Genomic DNA, 19,877 nt, shown 5'->3' on the forward strand with positions numbered 1-19,877 from the left:
CGGTCGCATCACCGGCATCACCGAATGGACGGCGTGCAAAACGGGTGGACTTCAACCAAGGATGCAGACAAAATATAAGCATGCGGCCGCTGGAGCACTAAAAGACTCAACATACAGGTCACACACACACACGCCTAATTAAAACCAGATGCGCTTGGCACCCAGACTCAGCGCTGAGGTTAGGAAACATATGGGCACAATATAAGAATCGTGCTTTCTCTTTGCAGTGTCTGTGTGTGTGTGTGTTGTATGACTAGTCTTGTGAGGACCACTAACTTTTTATAGACGTAGTTAGGACATTTTTGACAAGTGAGGACCTTCTGGCCGGTCATCACAAGTTTTTCATTCTAAAGGCTTCTAGAGGGTCTATATATGCATCTGTTAAAGTTTCAGAGAGGTCCTCACAAATTCACCCAAAATGATTTTTTTGGTGTGTATTTTCATTTCACTTGGATACACACAATTTGTACTCACTGTATGTGTTTATGTGTGCGCGTGGTTAATGAGAGGAAAAAGTATACCACAAAAAGTAAAACATTTTAACCAAATTCACTACAGGGGTGAGGACTTTGAATGTAGCCATTCAGAAACCTCACTCCTGCTGTTATTTCAGTTTCAAGTCCACTTTTTATTTCTTTGTTTTTAAAGAAGTGGGAAATGGGGTGACATATAGTGTTCAAATGTAACACTAGTTCTTCTCTAAACTTGTGAGCGCCGGGAAGTGAGCGCCGTCCTCACTCCCTATCTGGAGTTATCCGGACCTCACAAAGCCGTTGAAACAGGAATGTGTGTGTGTGTGAGAGTGTGTGTGTGTGTGTGTGTGTGTGTGTGTGTGTGTGTGTGTGTGTGTGTGTGTGTGTGTGTGTGTGTGTGTGTGTGTGTGTGTGTGTTGAAAAGCCTCATGGCAAGCGCTCAGTTGCAATCAGTTTCCCATTTTCCGCAAACTGTGCCATATCGATATAACAAAATTTGCTACACACACACACACACACACACACACAATATATATCACATGGGCAGGTAAGTGCGTCCACCTGGTGCACTTCATTGGCTTGTAAAATGATTTGTCATAAAAGCCGATGAAAACATGGGGGGGAAAAAAAAGGAGAAACGGTTACATCCACCTGGCAGACAAAAAGTATCACAATATGGAGCACAGATGCCTATTAAAATAATAACAAGCGTACCTATTTTGGCATGCGACTTGCTTTTGCGGCCCGCTTGTCATTTACGGGCATCTCGGGGAATGCCGAAAAGAAGCGCCATATTTTTGCCCCCACATAGGTTAAATGCATACGGGTTATTTGCGTGTGTGTGTGTGTGTGTGTGTTTATATACTGTATCCTAGATGAATTATTTGAAAGAAACATATGCTACGTTGGGGGGGGGGGGGGGGGGGTCGTGGTTTTGAAAACTATTTCCCGGAAATCAAACCATTTCATCAAACGTAGCCCTTTGAACTCATACTTTTTAAATAAAAGCAAAAAAACAAAGGTGATTGTTTGTCCCCAAATAATCTTGATTGGCAAAAAAAAATCCTGGGTCGGCTGACAGATAAAAAAAATGCATACATTAATAAAATCAAATAAAAAAATGTTGCCATATAATCTTGATGGGGAAAAAAATCGTGGCTAGGGTGACACATTTTGATCTTGAAAAAAAAAAAAAAAACATAAAAATAAAAAAAACATATTCAATAAATAAACTAATAAATAACTAAATACACGAATAAGTAAACAAATGAATGAATAAATAAACTCAACAAGTAGATCACAAAGAAGTGATCATGGACAAATGATCCGGAAACAATATTTGATTGTGTCTGTGATTATAGCATTCCGCACACTGGCACAATGCACTTTGGCATAAAAATACATATATAAATAAACAAACAAACAACCAAACAAACAAATAAATAGATAGATAGATGAATAAAACACAATTAAAAAAAAGTTTGCGATGAAATCATGATTGGTAAAAAAAAATTCTTGCTAGCGTGACACATTTTAGTATTGGCAAAATAAACAAAAACATAAAAAAAGAGGAAATAAATGACTAAATAAGATTAATAAATTCTATTTATAAGCACCTTTCAAAACTCGAAAGGTCACTTTACAGTCACATGGTTCAACGAAATTGTGAATAATAATAATACATTTCATTCATAAGCGCCTTTTGAAACTCTCAAGGACACTATACAGTCACACGATAAGTTTTTCTGTGGGTGAGCGGCGGCAGCCATTCGCAAATGAAAGAATCTGTAATTTCAATATTGCAAAGTGAATTTAAAACTTAAATGTCAAACCCCATGAGCAAGTCATTGCGAAAAATAGCGCTAACTGAAAAACTTTCAAAGAAACAGATGTCATTTTGGGGGGGTCTCGGCAGCCCAAAATGACCAAGAAACTCATTTAATACACTTGGACATTCGGACAAATGAATATACAGTAAAGTCTCGTTATATCGATATCGGATATATCGATAGTCCCGGTTATATCGATACTATTTCTATGCACGCACGGAGAAAATTACATGCAAACAGGGTCGGATATATCGATAGTCCCGGTTATATCGATATTTTTTCAGACTCCCTTGAATATCGATATAACGAGACTTTACTGTATAATGGGGGGGGGGGGTGTTGTACAAAATGGAAGACTCTCGATTTTTGCCCGACTCGTATAGCAGAAAGTGGTACGCCGATCGTAGGCAATCCAAAACGGCCGCGTCACACCGCGACCTCAAGTCAAGAAAAGGGGCTTCGGTGACAAACTGCTGTCGCCGCCCTGTTCGATTGATTGACAACTTGAGGAAATGAAATCCTTTGTCCCTCATGCCAAACGGCTTTAAAGCGTCTTTCTCTGCGTTGATTTATCCCACCCCGAGCAACCATCCATCTGAATGAGGGAATAGAAATGAGCGTGGTGAGTCAGCCCGCAAACAATGAGGTTCTTAGAAGAAGAAGAAAAAAAAAAAACATCTGTCAATGGCGTCCAATCACTCGTGCGCACGTTCCCCACGTGCGCAGGCCTAGCGTTAAAACGCCGCTGCGGGCGAGCGGCACGCATACGACAGGTGAAGTGGGCGAGGTGTGCTCAGGCGTGGGCGCGTGGTGCACGTGCGCGACCAACGCGGGGATAGCGAACACGCCCACGCGCGTTCCCCGCTGACTCACGCCGTGTCGGCTGTCGTCGTCCATGGATGGCGCCCCCCCCCCCCCCCCATCCCATTTTCCCTTTCACGACGGTCCGCCCGCCCGCGCGCCGCCTGACCGAGACGCAGTCGCTTGGCAACGTAAGCCTTTTAAAGCGCTAAAAATAAGTAGATGACTCACGACGAGATGGGATTCAATTACAGGGAAAATAATTTGAAAAATAAAAAGTTGTCGTGTGGGCGGGGGGGTTGTGGAGTTTTGGGCAGCCAGCCAGTGGATCAGCTCACTTTTGGACACAGAAAAAGACCAATATAAATAAAATAATGCGATACCTAAAAATAAAAATAAATAATAATAATAGTAGTTAAAATAATAAAAATTAAAAAAAAGAATACAAATAATAAATAAAAAAAATAATAAAAAATTAAAATAATGATAATGATAATAATACAAATTAATAATAATGCATTGTGATGATTATTTTTATTATTATGTAAAAAAAATAATTTTAATAAATGTAAAATAATAATTATGAAATAAATAATAATAATAATAGTTACATAAAAAATAAAAAAGAATGATTAAAACATTATGTAATAATAAAATAATTATAATTATAAAATTATAATTATAAAATAATAATTATAAAATAAATATCAATAACAATAACAAAAATAATAACAACAACAACAATAATAATAATAAATGCTATTAAAATGTGTTTAGGATTTTAAAATGGTTCCCATCAGCTTTATTTACCACAAATATACAAAATAAAAACTATTTAAAATTATTTTCAACATTAAATTTCTATACCAAAGTAAAACTTTCATGTGGTCCGAATACCCCCGCTGTCGCATCAAAGCCATAAGGTAAGCAGAGCTGCATGCGCATTTGTTAAGTGACATGGATGATTGGCATGTTTAAAAACAAAAAAAAAGCACATATGGTGATTGCCGGGGGTGTCCTACCCGTGGGCGGCAATAATTAACATGAGCATGAAGGGGACCATATGAAGTGCTGCATGCACAAACGAAAATACAGTTGTTGATAAAGCTTCGCGGATATGACACAGTGCCTCACTCTGTGTCGATGTGGAGTACTGGCAGATAGAATGTGAGACAAATGTTTGGATTTATTTAAAGATGCTGTAAGGAGAGATATTTTGAGGGCGAGAAGTTTTTGATAACACACTTTTTTTAAAGCAGTCACTGAAAAAAAATACAATAAAAACAATACAAGTCTGTCAGCAGCAAGTTTGTGTGGCGCGCCGCCCCTCTGTGTGCATTCGCCACTCCCTTCCTTCAATTCTTTGCCGAGTCTATATTTAGCGCTCGCAAAGGTTGTCTGTGACTCGGGGGCACTCCGGTGATGCGGAGAGGTGAGCGGGCCACGCAAAAAATAAAAATAAAAATGGTTGCCACGGCTGGCTGCCATCCCAGGTGGGGTGGGAGGGGGGGGTATCAGGATGGATAGGCCTATGCCCCCCAAAAAATGAATACATAAATAAAAAAGGGACAGGAAGTGATTGCCACGGAGTAGTGGGGTGGGTCACGGGTCAGTCACTGGATTTTTTTTTGTGTGTGGGTGAGCAGTGGCAGTAATTCGCGTTCACTCTACCCGGAAGTAACACAGCAGCAAAGTTATGAAAGGAAACAAAAAAAAACTAAAAATAAAAGAATAAATAAATAAACACATATATGAATAAAATAATAAATACAAAAAAATAAACACATAAACAGATATACATCAACACAGTATATAAACAAACACATAGCTAGCTAACTACATAGCAAATAGCTTGCTCGCCAGCAAGATAGCAAATAGCTAGTTAGCTAGATCGATAGCAAATGGAAAGATTCAGCAGATAGGAAATAGCTAAATAGGGAGATAGATCGCAAATAGCTCGATAAATAGACAACAAATAGCTATATAGCTCGATAGATGGATGGATAGATACATGGCTCTGTTTGGGTGAGCGTTAGCAATGCCTCGTAATAATCAGAGCAATTTTAAGCTTTCCCGTCATTCCGTTTTTTTTTTTTCCCGTGATCTAAAAAAGGTACACGTGGCCAAAAGATCAAATCACGCAAACTCAGCTGGTCGGCCCAAAGGCAAAAGGAGCACCTTTGTATCACATGGTTCAGTCTGGTAATGACCCCCCTTTCGAGGATGGACATTCGGTGGCTCGGAGCCAGAGATGAAGTCTGAAAACTAGCGGGGAGTGTCGGGAGGGAAACAGGCTGGAAAGATTAGTGGAAGAAATGGGGGTGTACAAAAGGGGAAGACAATCCTGTGGAGATGAAAGCGGGAGAAGGTTCACAGCGAGGAACCTCACTCGTGACGAGGGAGCAGCCAGAACAACACGATCCCGAATCCAAAACTGAAAAACTAGCCGTTGCGTCGTCTCGTCTCTCACGCTTTTACGGCCCTACAAACACAAATGATCATTTTGACGACCTGACCGGCTTTGAAACGTCTCAAAGGAGAGATTCTATTTAATAGACTGAAGCATTTTGACGGAAGATGGTCCAAATTCGGAACGACAACTTGAAAGCACGACAAAGACTGTGATTAGAAACGTTTGCGTGGTCAGGGCCAAGTACATTCTTAGGTGTCCTACACATAGCGGGCGAAAAACAAGATCCGAGGCCGCCTTGACAAGGAGATTCTTATCGTGGTTGACCTCCTGACAATCCTCGATTAAAGGACAACCGATACCATTTATTTGTTTCCTAACTGACATCGGAAAAACGTTTTATAGCATCTAAAATAGCCAAAACACGCAGGCTGATATTTTTAGTCACATGCAAAACACCAATAAAAACGACTTAAACTGTCCTAAAACTGTTTCAAAATGACTTCGGAAATGGCAAGTTTTCAGAAGGTCCCGCCCCCTTGTTCGTGACGTCACGCCAGGATACTCCAGACACAAAACAATGGCTTAAGAGAGTTCAGGTTCGGAGAAGATGCTTTCTTGTTACTCATCCAGTTATGAAGATTATTCAAATAGTTCTGAAGAGGAAAGCATAAATGTTTGCAATCGATTAAAGAAGTCCTGCCGGATCATTTTGAGGCGTCTGGACTCCAATGTAGCGGCCAGAAAGTACGCAAGATGGCGTCCAAGCTCCGTTGGAAATTGGCTGATTGGTCTGCTGGAAATTTGTGTCAACTACTATCAACTCGTAGTCTTGATGCAACACACAACGATTCACCGTCGCGTTATTTATGTATTTTCCTTCTAATTTCACCATCAACACGGATCAACACGAAGTTTTCAGACCAAACAAAGTACCCAAAATGCATTGTGTATCGCTTTCTCGGTCAGGGGCGTTCCTGACGTGACATCACGTCAGGCATCGTCAACTCGAAATTAAGACTTCCTGAATATTCTGTGCGAGTTTTTAAAACGTAAAATATAGCTATATGCTGTGGAATCGTTGAAAAATCCACTCAGGAGAAGTCATTTGAAGTGATTTTACAAATTATGGACACAACTTGTCGGGAGGAGTCGGTTGTCCTTTAAGCATCAGCTGATGATACAAGTGCTCAGAGGAGCAGATTTCATACGTAAAAGACTTGAGCTGGGAATCGTGTCTGAGCAGGATGTGGTCGACCCTGTTTCGTAATCCTGTGCCGGACTGGATTTTGCCAGACTCCCAAGGATCAGGACTGAAAAAGGAGGGAAGGGGGGACAAGCTAAATTTCTTTTAAAATGCGGAACGACATTCTTAGTGATGATATTAAAAAAAAAATAATAATAAAGATGTTCAGGGCAGGTTGTGAAAAACCAAGGGGATAAAGGTTGAGCCTGGCGGAACCCCAGAAGAAACCGAGCGAGGTTGAGCGAGGCCGCGTCGCAGCTGCAGTCGTTTGTGGCGCGGCGGCGGCGCAGAGAGAAATTTAGAACTGGCTCCCGTGTTGCGGTTTTGGGTCATCCGACGACTTTCATTTTCCTCCAAGGCGCGCACACGTGCGGCCGCAGCCCAGAATAGGCCTCTGTGAGATTCACATCCGGCGGCCTCGCACTACCGACTCAAGACCAAGATTGGCTGCCAATCAAACCGTTCGAGCCGCATTTTTTTTCTTCTTCTGCTGCTTTTGTGACGCTTAGCAACGCAGGCGGCAACGCTGTGTGGAACAAAAATAAAATAAAACCAAAGGGACGAGAACCATACGGACATTTTGCCTTCGCTTTCTGCGGACGCGAGATTAGCTGCTGGATGCTCGTCAGGAATAAATGTCGACATTCTGATCAGCTCCACATGTCCTCGGCAGATTCTGCTGAGATTACTTTTCTTCACTCTGTCAACGGATTTAGATGGCGTCCAACAAAGTTCTCAGATTTGACGTGTGGTAGAAAAAAAAAATCTAATAATAATAATAATAAATAAAAAACAGATGAGACATCAACCAAATTTGTCGTACGTTGTGTCAGCTCTGAGTCGTACAGGAGTGGAAAATTCCTACTTATTTCAAACCGATAAACACTTTAGGACAAAAATTAGTGCATCCAAAAAAATAGGCTGTCAAATGAAAAACAAAGTAATGTAGTTTATTCAATACATTGTAAGAATGAAAATTGTAAAGAGCATTGGGAAGACTAAACAAATTCTCAAAAAAGACTATCAACATCGCAGGGATAATACTAGTGGGCGTCAATCGGCCGTCCATATGCACCTAAAAGCTAGCAACCACTCATTTGACGACAATAATGTTAAAATCTTAGTGAAAGAAAATAGATGCTTTGAAAGGGGAGTAAAAGAAGCTATTTTCATAAAACAGCTAAATGCTTCACTAAACCGACATGGTGGTGTGAGGTTCGATTTGGATCATTTGTACAACAGACTGCTTAGGCAACACAGGCTTAGTTATGCTGATGAGGTGATACCAGAGCAAATAGGGCAATCAGGACAGTCATCAGTCAGGACAATAGAAGCAATCAGTGGAGCCGCAGGGAGTCGTCCTCTGCTCCCCCCGAACCTGAGAGCAGGGACCTATCATAGCATAGTCCGGCACCGCCACGTCTGGACAGTAGGGTTATATATTGGGCCGAAACTACCAGTAAGACTAGTTCGCTGAAGAAGCATCTTGGATAAGAAGCGAAACGTCCGACACCTTCAAAGAAGTACAGATGACGGCTGAAGAAAGCTTTTCATCAACTAATTTGTCGTATTTAACAAATAGACAACGTGGAAAATTTATACCGGCGATCCTTCAAAAGTCTCCGAAGTTAAGTCTGTGGTTTTTCGTTAGCCAAAACACCATCGACATCACATTATTTTTTTTTCTTTGTTATGACTAAATGTTATCAGAGTTGATATGGCAGTTAGCGAAATGCTAACAAGCATCTGCGAAGGTGCAGCGGGGTCCTAAGGAATGAAACAGAAGCAGGTTGCGCTTTGTTCCCATGTAGACACTGAGAATGTTTGTTTTTTGCGTCCTGTGCGACGGAATCACGGCGCACCGACGGCGTTCGATTCCCCACACTCGGGAGGAATTAAAAATCGGTGGTGGAGTGGGAATTTTCTCTCATAGGAGACGCCTGGCCTGCTTTACTCAGCCTTTCCTCACCCGCCGCAACCGTCGCCGTAATTCCCCCGTCGATGGCATTAAGGTTGGATCTTCTCGCTCCTAGACTGAGCGGCTCGTGCTACAAGGCGGAGGCGCGGTGGCGTCACCGCAGGGACAAGGAGCCACTCGCCAACAAAGGCGGGAATATTAAAAAAGCGTGTGCGCTAATGGGAGACAGACGACCGGCGTGGGTCTACGAGCCTCTGACTTTCATACGGATTCTTGACTAGTTACCTCCACCAAAGACGTTGGCGCCCACGCCTACTTTACCAAAACTTAAATGGAGGGGTGTCACACAGGCCAAGGAAAAAGTCATGACATTTTCATGCCCTTTTGCTTCACATTTCATTACCTTCATTTCTCATCAAGCTAAAGAGCCACTTCACTTTGTAAAATGGCCTCGTTCATGTTTGTCTACAAAATGTCCGACAGATTCGATCGCAGATAAAGCGACATCAGTCAATATCCAAACAATATACAGTGATACCTTGGCTTACGAACTTACTTGGTTCCCAGACAGGGTGTGTAAGGCAAAAAGTGTGTATCCCAAAAATTATTTTCCCATAGGAAACCATTAAAATGAGAATAATCCGTTCCCAGGTCCCCATAAAACATAATTTTCTACTTTCTAATTTTCTAAGCCTTAAAACTACACAAAATATACCTTATTTTATATATAATAAATGTGAAAAAGTACAGTATAATAAAGTTGTTTTATTAACCTTTGTGATGGTCGTTGATGGCTTGATGGAATGGAGTGGCCGGTTTCATCAGCATTAAACACTTGATGAGGAACGTAGCCTTCTTCTTTCACCTTCTTGAAGAATGATCTCTTGTAGGTTCTTTCTCTGCCAACATTTTACCTAGTTCCTCATCAATTGTGTTCTATTTAGCTGGGTTGATAGCTTTTTGCATCAAGCGTAAAGATGGCTTGTGCGGGTTATTTGTGGAGCCTGATTGATGGGAGTTTTAACCTTGCAGTCTACACTCTGCTTTTGAACTATCAAAGTTGAAACAAGTCCAAATTTCACTGTTTTCTATCCATTTTCTCAGTCTCTCTCTGTCGTCTGACTGTCTCTTTAATGTTTAAACCACCTCCCCCCCTCCAACTCCTGATCTGATTAGCATACACACATATGCTTTAACATTTATCTCGCGTTTACCATAAAAGGGAAAACAAAAGGCACAATCGGGACATTGACAGGACATGAGACGAAATCACGGGAGTAAATGATTGAATCTTATTCAGAAGGTCCACGTGTGGTTGGCTTCAAGGAGACGACGACAGACATTTGGGCCATGATAAGGCGAGAGGAACAAAGGTGAACGAGTGGCCTTTTAAGGCTGACCTCATCAAAACGCCGTCCCAGCGCTTATTATCACTAATGGCGTTTTACGAGCCACCTTTGAAGCGGCCAATGACGCCACGGAGCAGAACACGATCGTTCCGGCCGGCGAACTGGTTTTTGTGATGAGATTGAGTAATCAAAGGGCCTTCTTAAATCTATCGATTGCGAAAGCGCTAACATGGGAAAAGAGTAATGAGGCCCCCTTGAGGAATGGGAAAAAAAAACATTGCCAGAGGCCATGGCCAGCGCTGTATAAGCACCCAAACAACTTCGGGAATGGCGCTCTTCGTCATATTTTCCAAATCCTGAATAAATTCGTAGATGGCAGTGAATGAGTTAACAGTTTCTGGAGCAAAGTAAGACCATAATTTTATCATATTGAAATTATTTGGGTTGACTTCAACTAAAGAATCTGTCCGTCGTCGAGGACAACCTCCATTTGGAGATAGTTTATCAGCTAGGAATCCTTTTCCTCGTCGCAAAGGAAATTCCGCGTGGTCGTCATGACACGTCCTTGTAGCGTCGCAGGACAAAATGCATCAGACGAAAACAATGTAGGACGGGATGGGGCTCGGTCTTATGAAATACGAGGGGGGGGGGGGCAAGAATTGTCAGTCTAAACATGATATAGTCAAACCTCGGTTTTCAAATGTCTCAGTTTTCGATCAATTTGGTTTCGGACCAAAGATTTTTGGGTTTTTATGCCTTGGTTTACAACCAAAAATAAGTTCTCGACAAAACTGAGCACACCTGAATGCACCACTTGACTCCCTTCTTCCTTATACGTTACTTGATACTATTACAACTATTTGATAGTAGTTGACACAAATTCCCAGCAGACAAATCAGCCCATTTCCAACGGAGCTTGGGCGCCATCTTGTGCATTTTCTGGGACGCTACATTGGAGTCCTGACGCCTCGAATTGATCCTGTAGGACTTCTTTAATCGATTGCAAACATTTATGCTTTCCTCTTCAGAACTATTTGAATCATATTCATAACTGGATGAGTAAAGAGAAAGCATTTTCTCCGAATCTGAAGCCATTGTTTTGATTCTAGAGCAACGCAAGACGTCCTAGCGTGACGTCACGAACACGTTTTGAAACACGCAAGTAGTAGTTTTGGGGCACTTTAACTCATTTTTATTGGTGTTTTGCATTTGACTAAAAATATCAGCCTGCATGTTTTGGGTATTTTAGAGGCTATAAAACATTATTCTGAAAAAAAAAAGGTGTCGGTTGTCCTTTAATTAGTCATAAATTAGGTTCATTCCAAGCACAAGTTGCCATTTTAAGTCCACGTTAAGACCTTATTCTAGACCTCAAACATCCCTTAACATTCCAAACGAAACCTTTTCACCTGACCATTCCGAATCCAATCCCTCCCGGCGGGAAGATGGAAACATGCTGATGGTGGTCGAGCGGGCCCGCCGCGGTGGTTTCCACCACAAATCGTCGTGGCCCGCTACTGGCCGAGCGAGCCGCGAAGCATCAAATAAAAACAAATAGTCGACACGAGCCGCTGAAGTGTGCGCAAGTGAACCGCGGCGAGACCACACATTCGTCAATGTGAAGAGAGACATTGGGGCTGAGTCATTGGAAGGTATATCAACAAAATATTAGCTTTTGGATGAGGCTTGAAGAAAAAAAAAGGGGGTAAGAAGCAAGTGTATGCGCTCGAGACAAGTCTGGGATAGATCAACCAAAATTTAGCAGCCACAAAAACCAAAAACTGGGCTCTTTATTTGATTCATTTTTTTTTTCCATCGAGTTTCAAGCAGCGGTCGCTTGTGAGAATCTGTCTCACTTTTTCCCTTCGTTCCAGACTTTCCACTGGTGCGTCGCAGCCAACAGATGCCACACTTGGACCTCTGAATGCTGCCATTTAGGTAAAGAAAAAAAAAAAAAAAAACAACAAAAAATAACATTCTGGATCTCTCTAATTACGACAACACTGGCTAGCGGGCTACGCTAGACTGCAACTAAGGCGCGGGTACAGGCTGGCGGCTTTTTTTTTTTTTTCTTTGCAGCATTATGTGTCAGCGATGGCAGTCATAACACGGTGCGCCTCTTTCAGTTTGGGTACCTCCAGTCAAAACACGAGCACCTTCCAAAACGCCGCATGGCATCTGCCGGGAAGCTCCCGGCGAAGGACATTCTCATCGTTTAAAAGCACTTTGTCAGCGTATCTCCAGTTTACGTTTTTCCAGTTTACGCTTTTTTTCAACACTATGGGCGGACACGTATTATTTATCCTCTGCGTAGAATGATGACAACTATAGCTATAATTTTCCTTAACTCATTCACGGCCATTCTCGAATTTATTCCGGAATTGAAAAGAATGACGCGGAGAATGTTTGGGTTTTGATTTTTCTTGCGAGGGGTGCCGATATAGCACTGGTCAGACCTCTGGCAAGGTTTTTTCCCTTCCATGAGGAGGCAGCATTTGCCCCCTCATGTTAGCGCTTTGTTCCAGCTTCAGCAGTTGTTAAAGCGCAGTAAAAATCTATATGAATGTATTGTATTTTGTAAAGCTGCCCCCATTTCAAGTTCAGATAACTCCAGACCCATATAATTTAGGAATTAACTATTTTTCCTACAAAAGAAGAGAGTCTATGGTTTGTAACGCTGAATTGAATGTTTATGTGGTCCTAAAACTCAATATTTTGTAGGTCCGTCCTGCAATTTGAATGAAAATGACAAAAACCCTGGGGGGAACACATTTTTGCACGTCATCTGGCAGTGAATGAGTTAAAAATAATTTCGATGAATTTGATACATTTGTAGATTGTTTTCAATATGGCTGAAAAAAGTGTTATACAAAAAAATCTTCATCCATAATTCTTTTCTACACTTCATTATAAGGAACGATTAGACTTTGACCTTGAGAGTTTTGAAAGGCGCTTAGAAATCAAATGTATTATTATTATTATTATTATTATTATTATTATTATTATTATTATTCGGTAGTGTAAACGTCACATCGGCCATTTTGAATGGCTTTCGACTTACGACCGTTTGACTTACGGCCGTTTTGTCGGAATGGAACCCGGTCGTGACACGGATGTTACCTGTATATATACTGTATATATTATTATTGTTGTTGTTTTTATGTTACTTCCGGGTTGAGTGAACGCTGGCGCGTGTGGCTACCGCTGCTCACCCGCAAAAAAATAAAAATCCTGTGACTGTAAAGTGTCCTTGAGAATTTTGAAAGGCTCTTATAAATGAAATGTATTATTATTATTTGTACTAAGTGCTTCGCTGGTGCTTCTTGTGGAAGGCAATAAATAAATTGCGCACGCAATGTATGGCCCAAATTAAACACCGCAGACGTACATACGTGTCAATCAGCGCTCTCTCTTTCCCCCGTCCGTGTTTGTTTGGGACCGCACGTCGCGGCTTGTGGGCGACCTGCTTTCTATTCTTCCGACTTGGACACACACACACACGCGCGGACTTCCATGAAAAGATGCCTGCCACCACAGTGATGACCCGAGCGTCGGTCCCACAACACACCAGGGAGATGCTGACGTCACTGAGTGGCACTTTTTCTGTTCTAGTTTTTTATTTATTTATTTTGGTCCCTAACAGGAATGCGATGGGGTCAACGTGTGCGACGGTCGTTCGGTGTGTGTGTTAGGGGGGGGTTACATCCTGGAATAACTATACTTTACGCCATCTGGCAGATTTTTGATTTATGTGGCAATGTCCAACCAACAGTATCATGTATTTATTTTGCATTTATTACATCAGGGAAGTTGTTTTTAACTGCAAATTTGATTGACGAGACTTATTAAACTGCGGCATATTTTATTTTGGCTTCTTGACTGTGTATCACTCGCACAGGTTTTCCTGTTGATACGACAGAACGCATTCTCTGTATTTGTGTTCCACCCCGAAATGTTCTTCCTGTTCTATTCGCTAGCGGATATTATTCAGATAGCTAATTAGCATAAGTGCATAAACAGAAATAATTCAGGAACAGGAAGTGTGGGCCAATAGAATGTTTTTTACTGTGACGGAGTCATCCATCACGAAAAGGAGTGGTTCAATTTGTGAATAGCGAACCGCAAATTATGCAGACGATGACTTCATTTTGGCTTTCTTCAAATTTTAAGTCATTTCACGTTGAGCCGAAAGATTAACTGTCATTTTTTAAAGGGTAATTAAAGTCGCTATTTGGGAAAGGGTGAAAATGATTCTGGTTCTAAGAATTGACCATATTCGGATAGAGACAGGAAGTGGTGAGCAACATCATGTGAATGAAACACACACGCGCATCACACAAGCAGATAAGCAAAGACAACCACATAATCCTTCAGTAACATCAAAATTGACCAACAGGGCTTCCTACCATCTTATACAAAATGGCTTCCTTTCATTGTATACAAAATGTCTTCCTTTCGTCTTATACAAAATGGCTTCCTTTCGTCTTGTACAAAATGGCTTCCTTCCATTTTATACCAAATGTCTTCCTTCCGTCTTATACAAAATGGCTTCCTTTCGTCTTGTACAAAATGGCTTCCTTCCATTTTATACCAAATGTCTTCCTTTCGTCTTATACAAAATGGCTTCCTTCCATCTAACACAAAATGGCTTCCATTTATCAACATCAAAAAGTTCTTCCTGCTAAAAAGTCAACCCAATAACTGAGTTTCTCAGAAATAAAAATACACACAAATCAGAAAAATCTGCTCGGGGGAATTAACTCCGCATTTGTCAGTTTTCACAGACCTTTGAAGAGCAAATTGAAAGATTAAGTGTTACTTTCAAGGATCATTAAAGCTTGTATTTTTTTTAATAGGGTGTATTGTGTAACTCTCTTTGACATAAACAGACCAGATATGTGGTCATCACACCCAATTTGATCAACACTGTATAATCAGTGTCATTTCAAAGGGAATGACGCGCTAAAAGACCAATTCTGGCGCAGACAGGAAGTGGACATCAACAGCATGTGATACAACAACAACTTGGCCAAAAAAAATACAAAATAATAAATAAATAAAATCCCCACCGGGGATTCCAAGTCAACCGCATCATCTGTCGCTAAACGCCGTCACAAATTTTTCGGGAGGCGGCGAGATTCAAAATGGGGTAATGGGGGGGGGGGGGGGGGTGTGTTCCAACAAAATGGCCTCCGCTACTCAATTGGGTCTTGTTCTCCCCTCCTGGTCGGACAAATGGCCGACCCGAAAGGCCAATTTGCTCGCTAGAAAGTCAAAACGCTTGCCGGGTTGCGCACACGTCAATGTCATGCGGTGCTAAAATGACCGACATATGGGCATGCAACACACACACACACACACAAAAACACAAACACATAAATACGCTTGCGGTCATTAACAGCAACCCTGCCCTTGCCAGACTTAACGCTCGCTAATTGCCCATGTATGGCCCCTTTCACTAGGCTCTCACACACACACACACACACACACACACACACACACACACACACACTCTCACACACACACATACACTAACTAAGCACAACAAAGCGCGCAGGGGCCCGTGACGTCGGTCATGTTGATATAAGGGAGCAAACACAAGTGGAAAATTGGACTTGCCAGTGGCCAGACTGCCGACTTCCTGATAGGAAGAGTTTGACCCATTTCTATTTACACGTATGTGCATCAAGTCACAGAGGAAACGGCCGCGCACACAAAAGACCCGTGTGTTGCGCCCGGCGTCAAGGCGAGTTGTCGTCGGTAATTTGAGTGATTGGATTCCATTACGCTCCTTCAAAAAATAACAGAACATTAAAAAAGGGGAGGGCGGGATTTCAGATAAACAAACGCAATTATGTAGTCACAAACACACATTTGCACTCTTTTTTTTTTTTGGGGGGGGGGGGGGGTGATGATATTTTATGCGACTGACTCTAATCGAAACTGTGAGTTAACTCATTCACTAACAAACCATGTGTAAAAATTATTTTGACAGAAAAAAAAAGTTAATTCCTAAGTTATATGAGTCTGGGGTTATATGAGCTTGAAATGGGAGTGTCTGTACAGAATACAATAAAATACATATTGATTAATATAGCACTTTAACAACAGCTGAAGCTGTAACACAGCACTAACGTGAGAGAGGAAAACATTGCCTGAGGTCTGACCAGCGCTTTATCGGCACCCAAAACAAGAAAAACACAAAACCCAAATAAATTCAGGAATGGCGCTAAGTGTCATATTTCAAAATTCCCGAATACATTCGTGACTGGCAGTGAATGAGTTAACTCAGAGCGCCATTCTCAAATGTATTCGGGTTTTGTTTTTTTCATGCTTGGGTGCCGATGAAGCGCTGGTCATGGCCTCTGGCAATTTTTTTTCTCTTCCGCAAGGGTGCAGCATTTACTTTTTTTCCATGTTAGTGCTTTGTTCCAGCTTCAGCGGTTGTTAAAGCACTATATTAATCAATATGTATGTATTGTATTGCATTTTGTACAACCGCCCCCATTTCAAGCTCAGATAACTCGAGACCCAAATAACTTAGGAATTAGCTTTTTTTCTGATGAAAGAAGAGAGTCTAAGGTTTCTAACACTGTATAGAATGTTTATGTAGCCCCAAAACTCAAAATTTCATGGGTCTTGCAATTCAAGTGACAATGACAAAAACCCTGGCACGGCACTGGACAGATTTTTGGCAGTGAATTATTTCATTTGACTAGGATTTTTGGAAAAAAATGTGTTTATTGAGTTTCGTTTCTTGAACACGTATTTGAGGATAATTGAAGCGTTTGGCGTGATTGCCCATTCTCCCCCGCCAATCACACCATCGCAGCCGTTTTATCCCAGCAGGGGTGATCTAATCAGGTTTGCCCGAGCCTAATCTCATACTGTTCTCCCGTAATAAAGACAAAGCATCAGTTGATATGGAATCTGGTCCACAAACTTTTTTTCCCTCCTTTATCAGGGTTATGTAAAAAAAAAAAAAAACGATATGCGTTACAAGTGACTTGGCTCGGAAGCGGTCACACCACAGAGGCAACAAGTTCCTCGCGGCAAAGCAAGACCGCACTTTGTACACAAAACGTGTTTCCTGGTTTGCCACACTGTGACAATTTTGTCTGCGATCGGCCACAGCATCACATATTTATTTACTACAAAGTTGGGATGGATTGAAATCAATTCTCGTGACTATTATTATTATTACTACGAAAGCAGTGGCCCCCACCCAATCAACTACTAACTGCACTTTACCAGCCTGATACATACATACAACAGCGACAAATATGAGTACCACCACGGCGCTCATTTTCGTGAGAAGTATGAGGTGTTGTGATACAGTTACGCTTATTTCATAACTTGTTGAAGCGTTTTCCCCTTTTGTTTACCTCATTTTTTTTCCAGAAGGTAACAAGTGACCTTGAGAGTTTTGAAAGGCGCTTAGATATTTATTATTATTATTATTACAGTGACACCTCGGTTTACGAACCCCTTGGCTTCCGAACTTTTCAGTTTATGAACGTTACATTTATGCTAATTGTAGAAAATTATGTTTTATGGGGACCTGGGAACGGATTATTCTCATTTTAATGGTTTCCTATGCGAAATTAATTTTTGGGATACACACTTTTCACCTTACACACTCTGTCTGGGAACCAATGACGTTTGTAAGCCAAGGTATCACTGTATTCCGATTTCCAGCAATTCTTCTTCGTTTCATTTCTTTACTTTTACACAGTGCCCCCTGTGGTCACACTGACAAAAGACATCAATGCCTTCGGTCATGGGATGACACTTAATGGAAACGTGCACCGAAGATTAAAATTACATGAAGAAATAGGTACTATTAAAGTAATTTTTAAGTAAACCTTAAATATGCTTTTATAGTTTTGGTTGACAGTTAAACGTTAATCACATATGCAAGATTTACTGACATAAAGTCACATCTGTCAACATATCCATTTTCCCTGTATTGTATACATTGTTTTTAATCATTTCAAATAATAGATGGCAATCTACAACTTTTATACGGGAAAAAAAAACTTTTTATTGTGAACCAATCTTACTAAAGACTATTATGGCTCAAATCCAGTTTGTCTCAACTGCTGTCGACAATCGATCGCTACTAACCAGCAAAAGTAATCCTCAATCATCTATATTTTTTAATCACTGCGGACGATTGGATTGACAAATGCATAACGTGCACATGCCCAGTAAACTATCTGCATTTCCGCTTGTTAGCCTTTTTTGAATTATTTCAAATAAACGGTGTACACAATTTTAGTACGAGAATTGTAATAATTTATAATTTATAAGCTATTATGCAAGGTTGACAGGTATGACGTCGGCCATTTCGCTTCACCATCAAACATAAAAAAAGGTCATATTCATACTATTTTTGTTTATTTTTAGCTCTCAGTTCAGACTCTTCCACTGATCATTTCTAGAACATTTCTGCACAGAAAGAGGTCGATTCTCCCTAATGTACCATTAACTTCATATTATAATACATGCAAATAGCAGACGTTTCTCTGGGCACGGTGTCGTGCCCCAACTCCTCCAAAATGCTCAGTTTAACATCACCGTTGATCACTCAATGCGCCCGAGGGGGGAAAGCTAAGCTAGGCACGATGCAAATGATTTTTCACGAACGTTCCCTTCCCGGACTTGTTGAACAAAAACTCACGGCGAGTTGGGACGGAGCCTCTCAGGCGCCATCGTCTTCGGTCACTTTCCCCTTTGGAGAAGTTGGGGAGTTAGCGTGCTAGTGATCGCTAGCCGCGGAAGCTAAGCACTTTTTTTTCTTTCTCTGAGTGGAACACCGATAATTGTATTAAGTTGAGGGGGTAAAGTTTATAAGGATGAAGATATGTACTCACCCGATTCGCCCGGGGTTTTCATTGCGGTCGTTTGTGGGCTTCTCGGTTGACTTTTTTTCCCCCGTCGAGTGCTAACTTTTCCCCTGGGGTTAGTTCGTTAGCCTCTCGGTCCTGTCGTGTTGTTTTCACGTAAAAAAAATAAAAATACAAACAGTGTCTCCACGGCTTTTTTTGGCCACTCAATTCTCTTTTGGATAACTTTGCTTCACTTTCTGCTCGCTGCTGGGAAACTTTTACGAGGTGCTTTGAAGGCTTGCGGGGAGTGGGGGGGAAAGTTTCCCCGTGTCTCCCGTAGACGGGATCCGGTAGGCAGGCCAAAGTTGGAGGAGGGAGGGGAGGCGGCGAAGGGTGCCGAAGGCTCGCTTGATGGGAGCGAAGGAATGGTGAAGAAACGTCGGCGAGCCTACGGTGTAAATCGGCTTGTGGGAAAGACGTCGCGTGGTCCACTTGTGCTCCACATCATCGTCATCGTCATCCTCCTCCTCCGCGTCTTCTTCTTCGACTTCTTTTCAGAGCGTCGTCCCAAAAACGGCGGCGCTGCTCGGTGAAACAAACGTAACCAAGTCAACTCTGCTTTCTGTGGGCTGCCTTTCTCCGGCACACTTTTTCTTTTTTCCACTCACGGGAGCGCCCCCAGGACCCCTCCTCCTCCTCTTCTTCTTCTTTCGACTTACTGTCTGGTGTCGTGTTTCGCTCCCCACTTCCGCCACACGGGGCCGCCCACGCGCACCCCACGCCGGGAGGAGGCGGGGTTGAAAATCAACGCCCACTTGTTGCCAAACGATCATCGTTCTTTGAAATTAAATAACATTCTGTGTGATTCGATAAAATGTTTATTCCCCGAACGCTGACGCGAATTTGACAGAACTTTGAATCTTATCTGTTCTGGCATACACTGCATTCGATTAAACCAAATTCATGGCAATCGCGTGGCAAATGGGTGCCCCGAAATATATAATGGGTGTATTGTTCAAG

The 19,877-nt window shown here is 41.8% G+C and overlaps 1 protein-coding gene across 4 annotated transcripts in view; it reads right to left on the reverse strand.

Annotated features, from left to right (window-relative positions):
- Nucleotides 1–19,570, reverse strand: part of erf (Ets2 repressor factor) — a 37,878-nt gene extending 18,308 nt beyond the window's left edge. For 3 of the 4 annotated variants that reach the window (XM_088987019.1, XM_088987017.1, XM_088987018.1), the window contains exon 1: nucleotides 18,903–19,563. In XM_088987019.1, coding sequence (XP_088843145.1) covers nucleotides 18,903–18,924 — 22 coding nt within the window. In that variant the 5' untranslated portion in view covers nucleotides 18,925–19,563. Of the gene's footprint in view, nucleotides 1–18,902 lie in introns of all 4 variants that reach the window. The other variant, XM_088987016.1, reaches the window with a different exon arrangement.
- Between the last annotated feature and the right edge of the window lie 307 nt (nucleotides 19,571–19,877).

This window comes from Hippocampus bargibanti, linkage group LG20, assembly GCF_051943395.1.
Source record: "Hippocampus bargibanti isolate YZ-2025 linkage group LG20, ASM5194339v1, whole genome shotgun sequence".
NCBI classification, from domain to species: Eukaryota; Metazoa; Chordata; class Actinopteri; order Syngnathiformes; family Syngnathidae; genus Hippocampus; species Hippocampus bargibanti.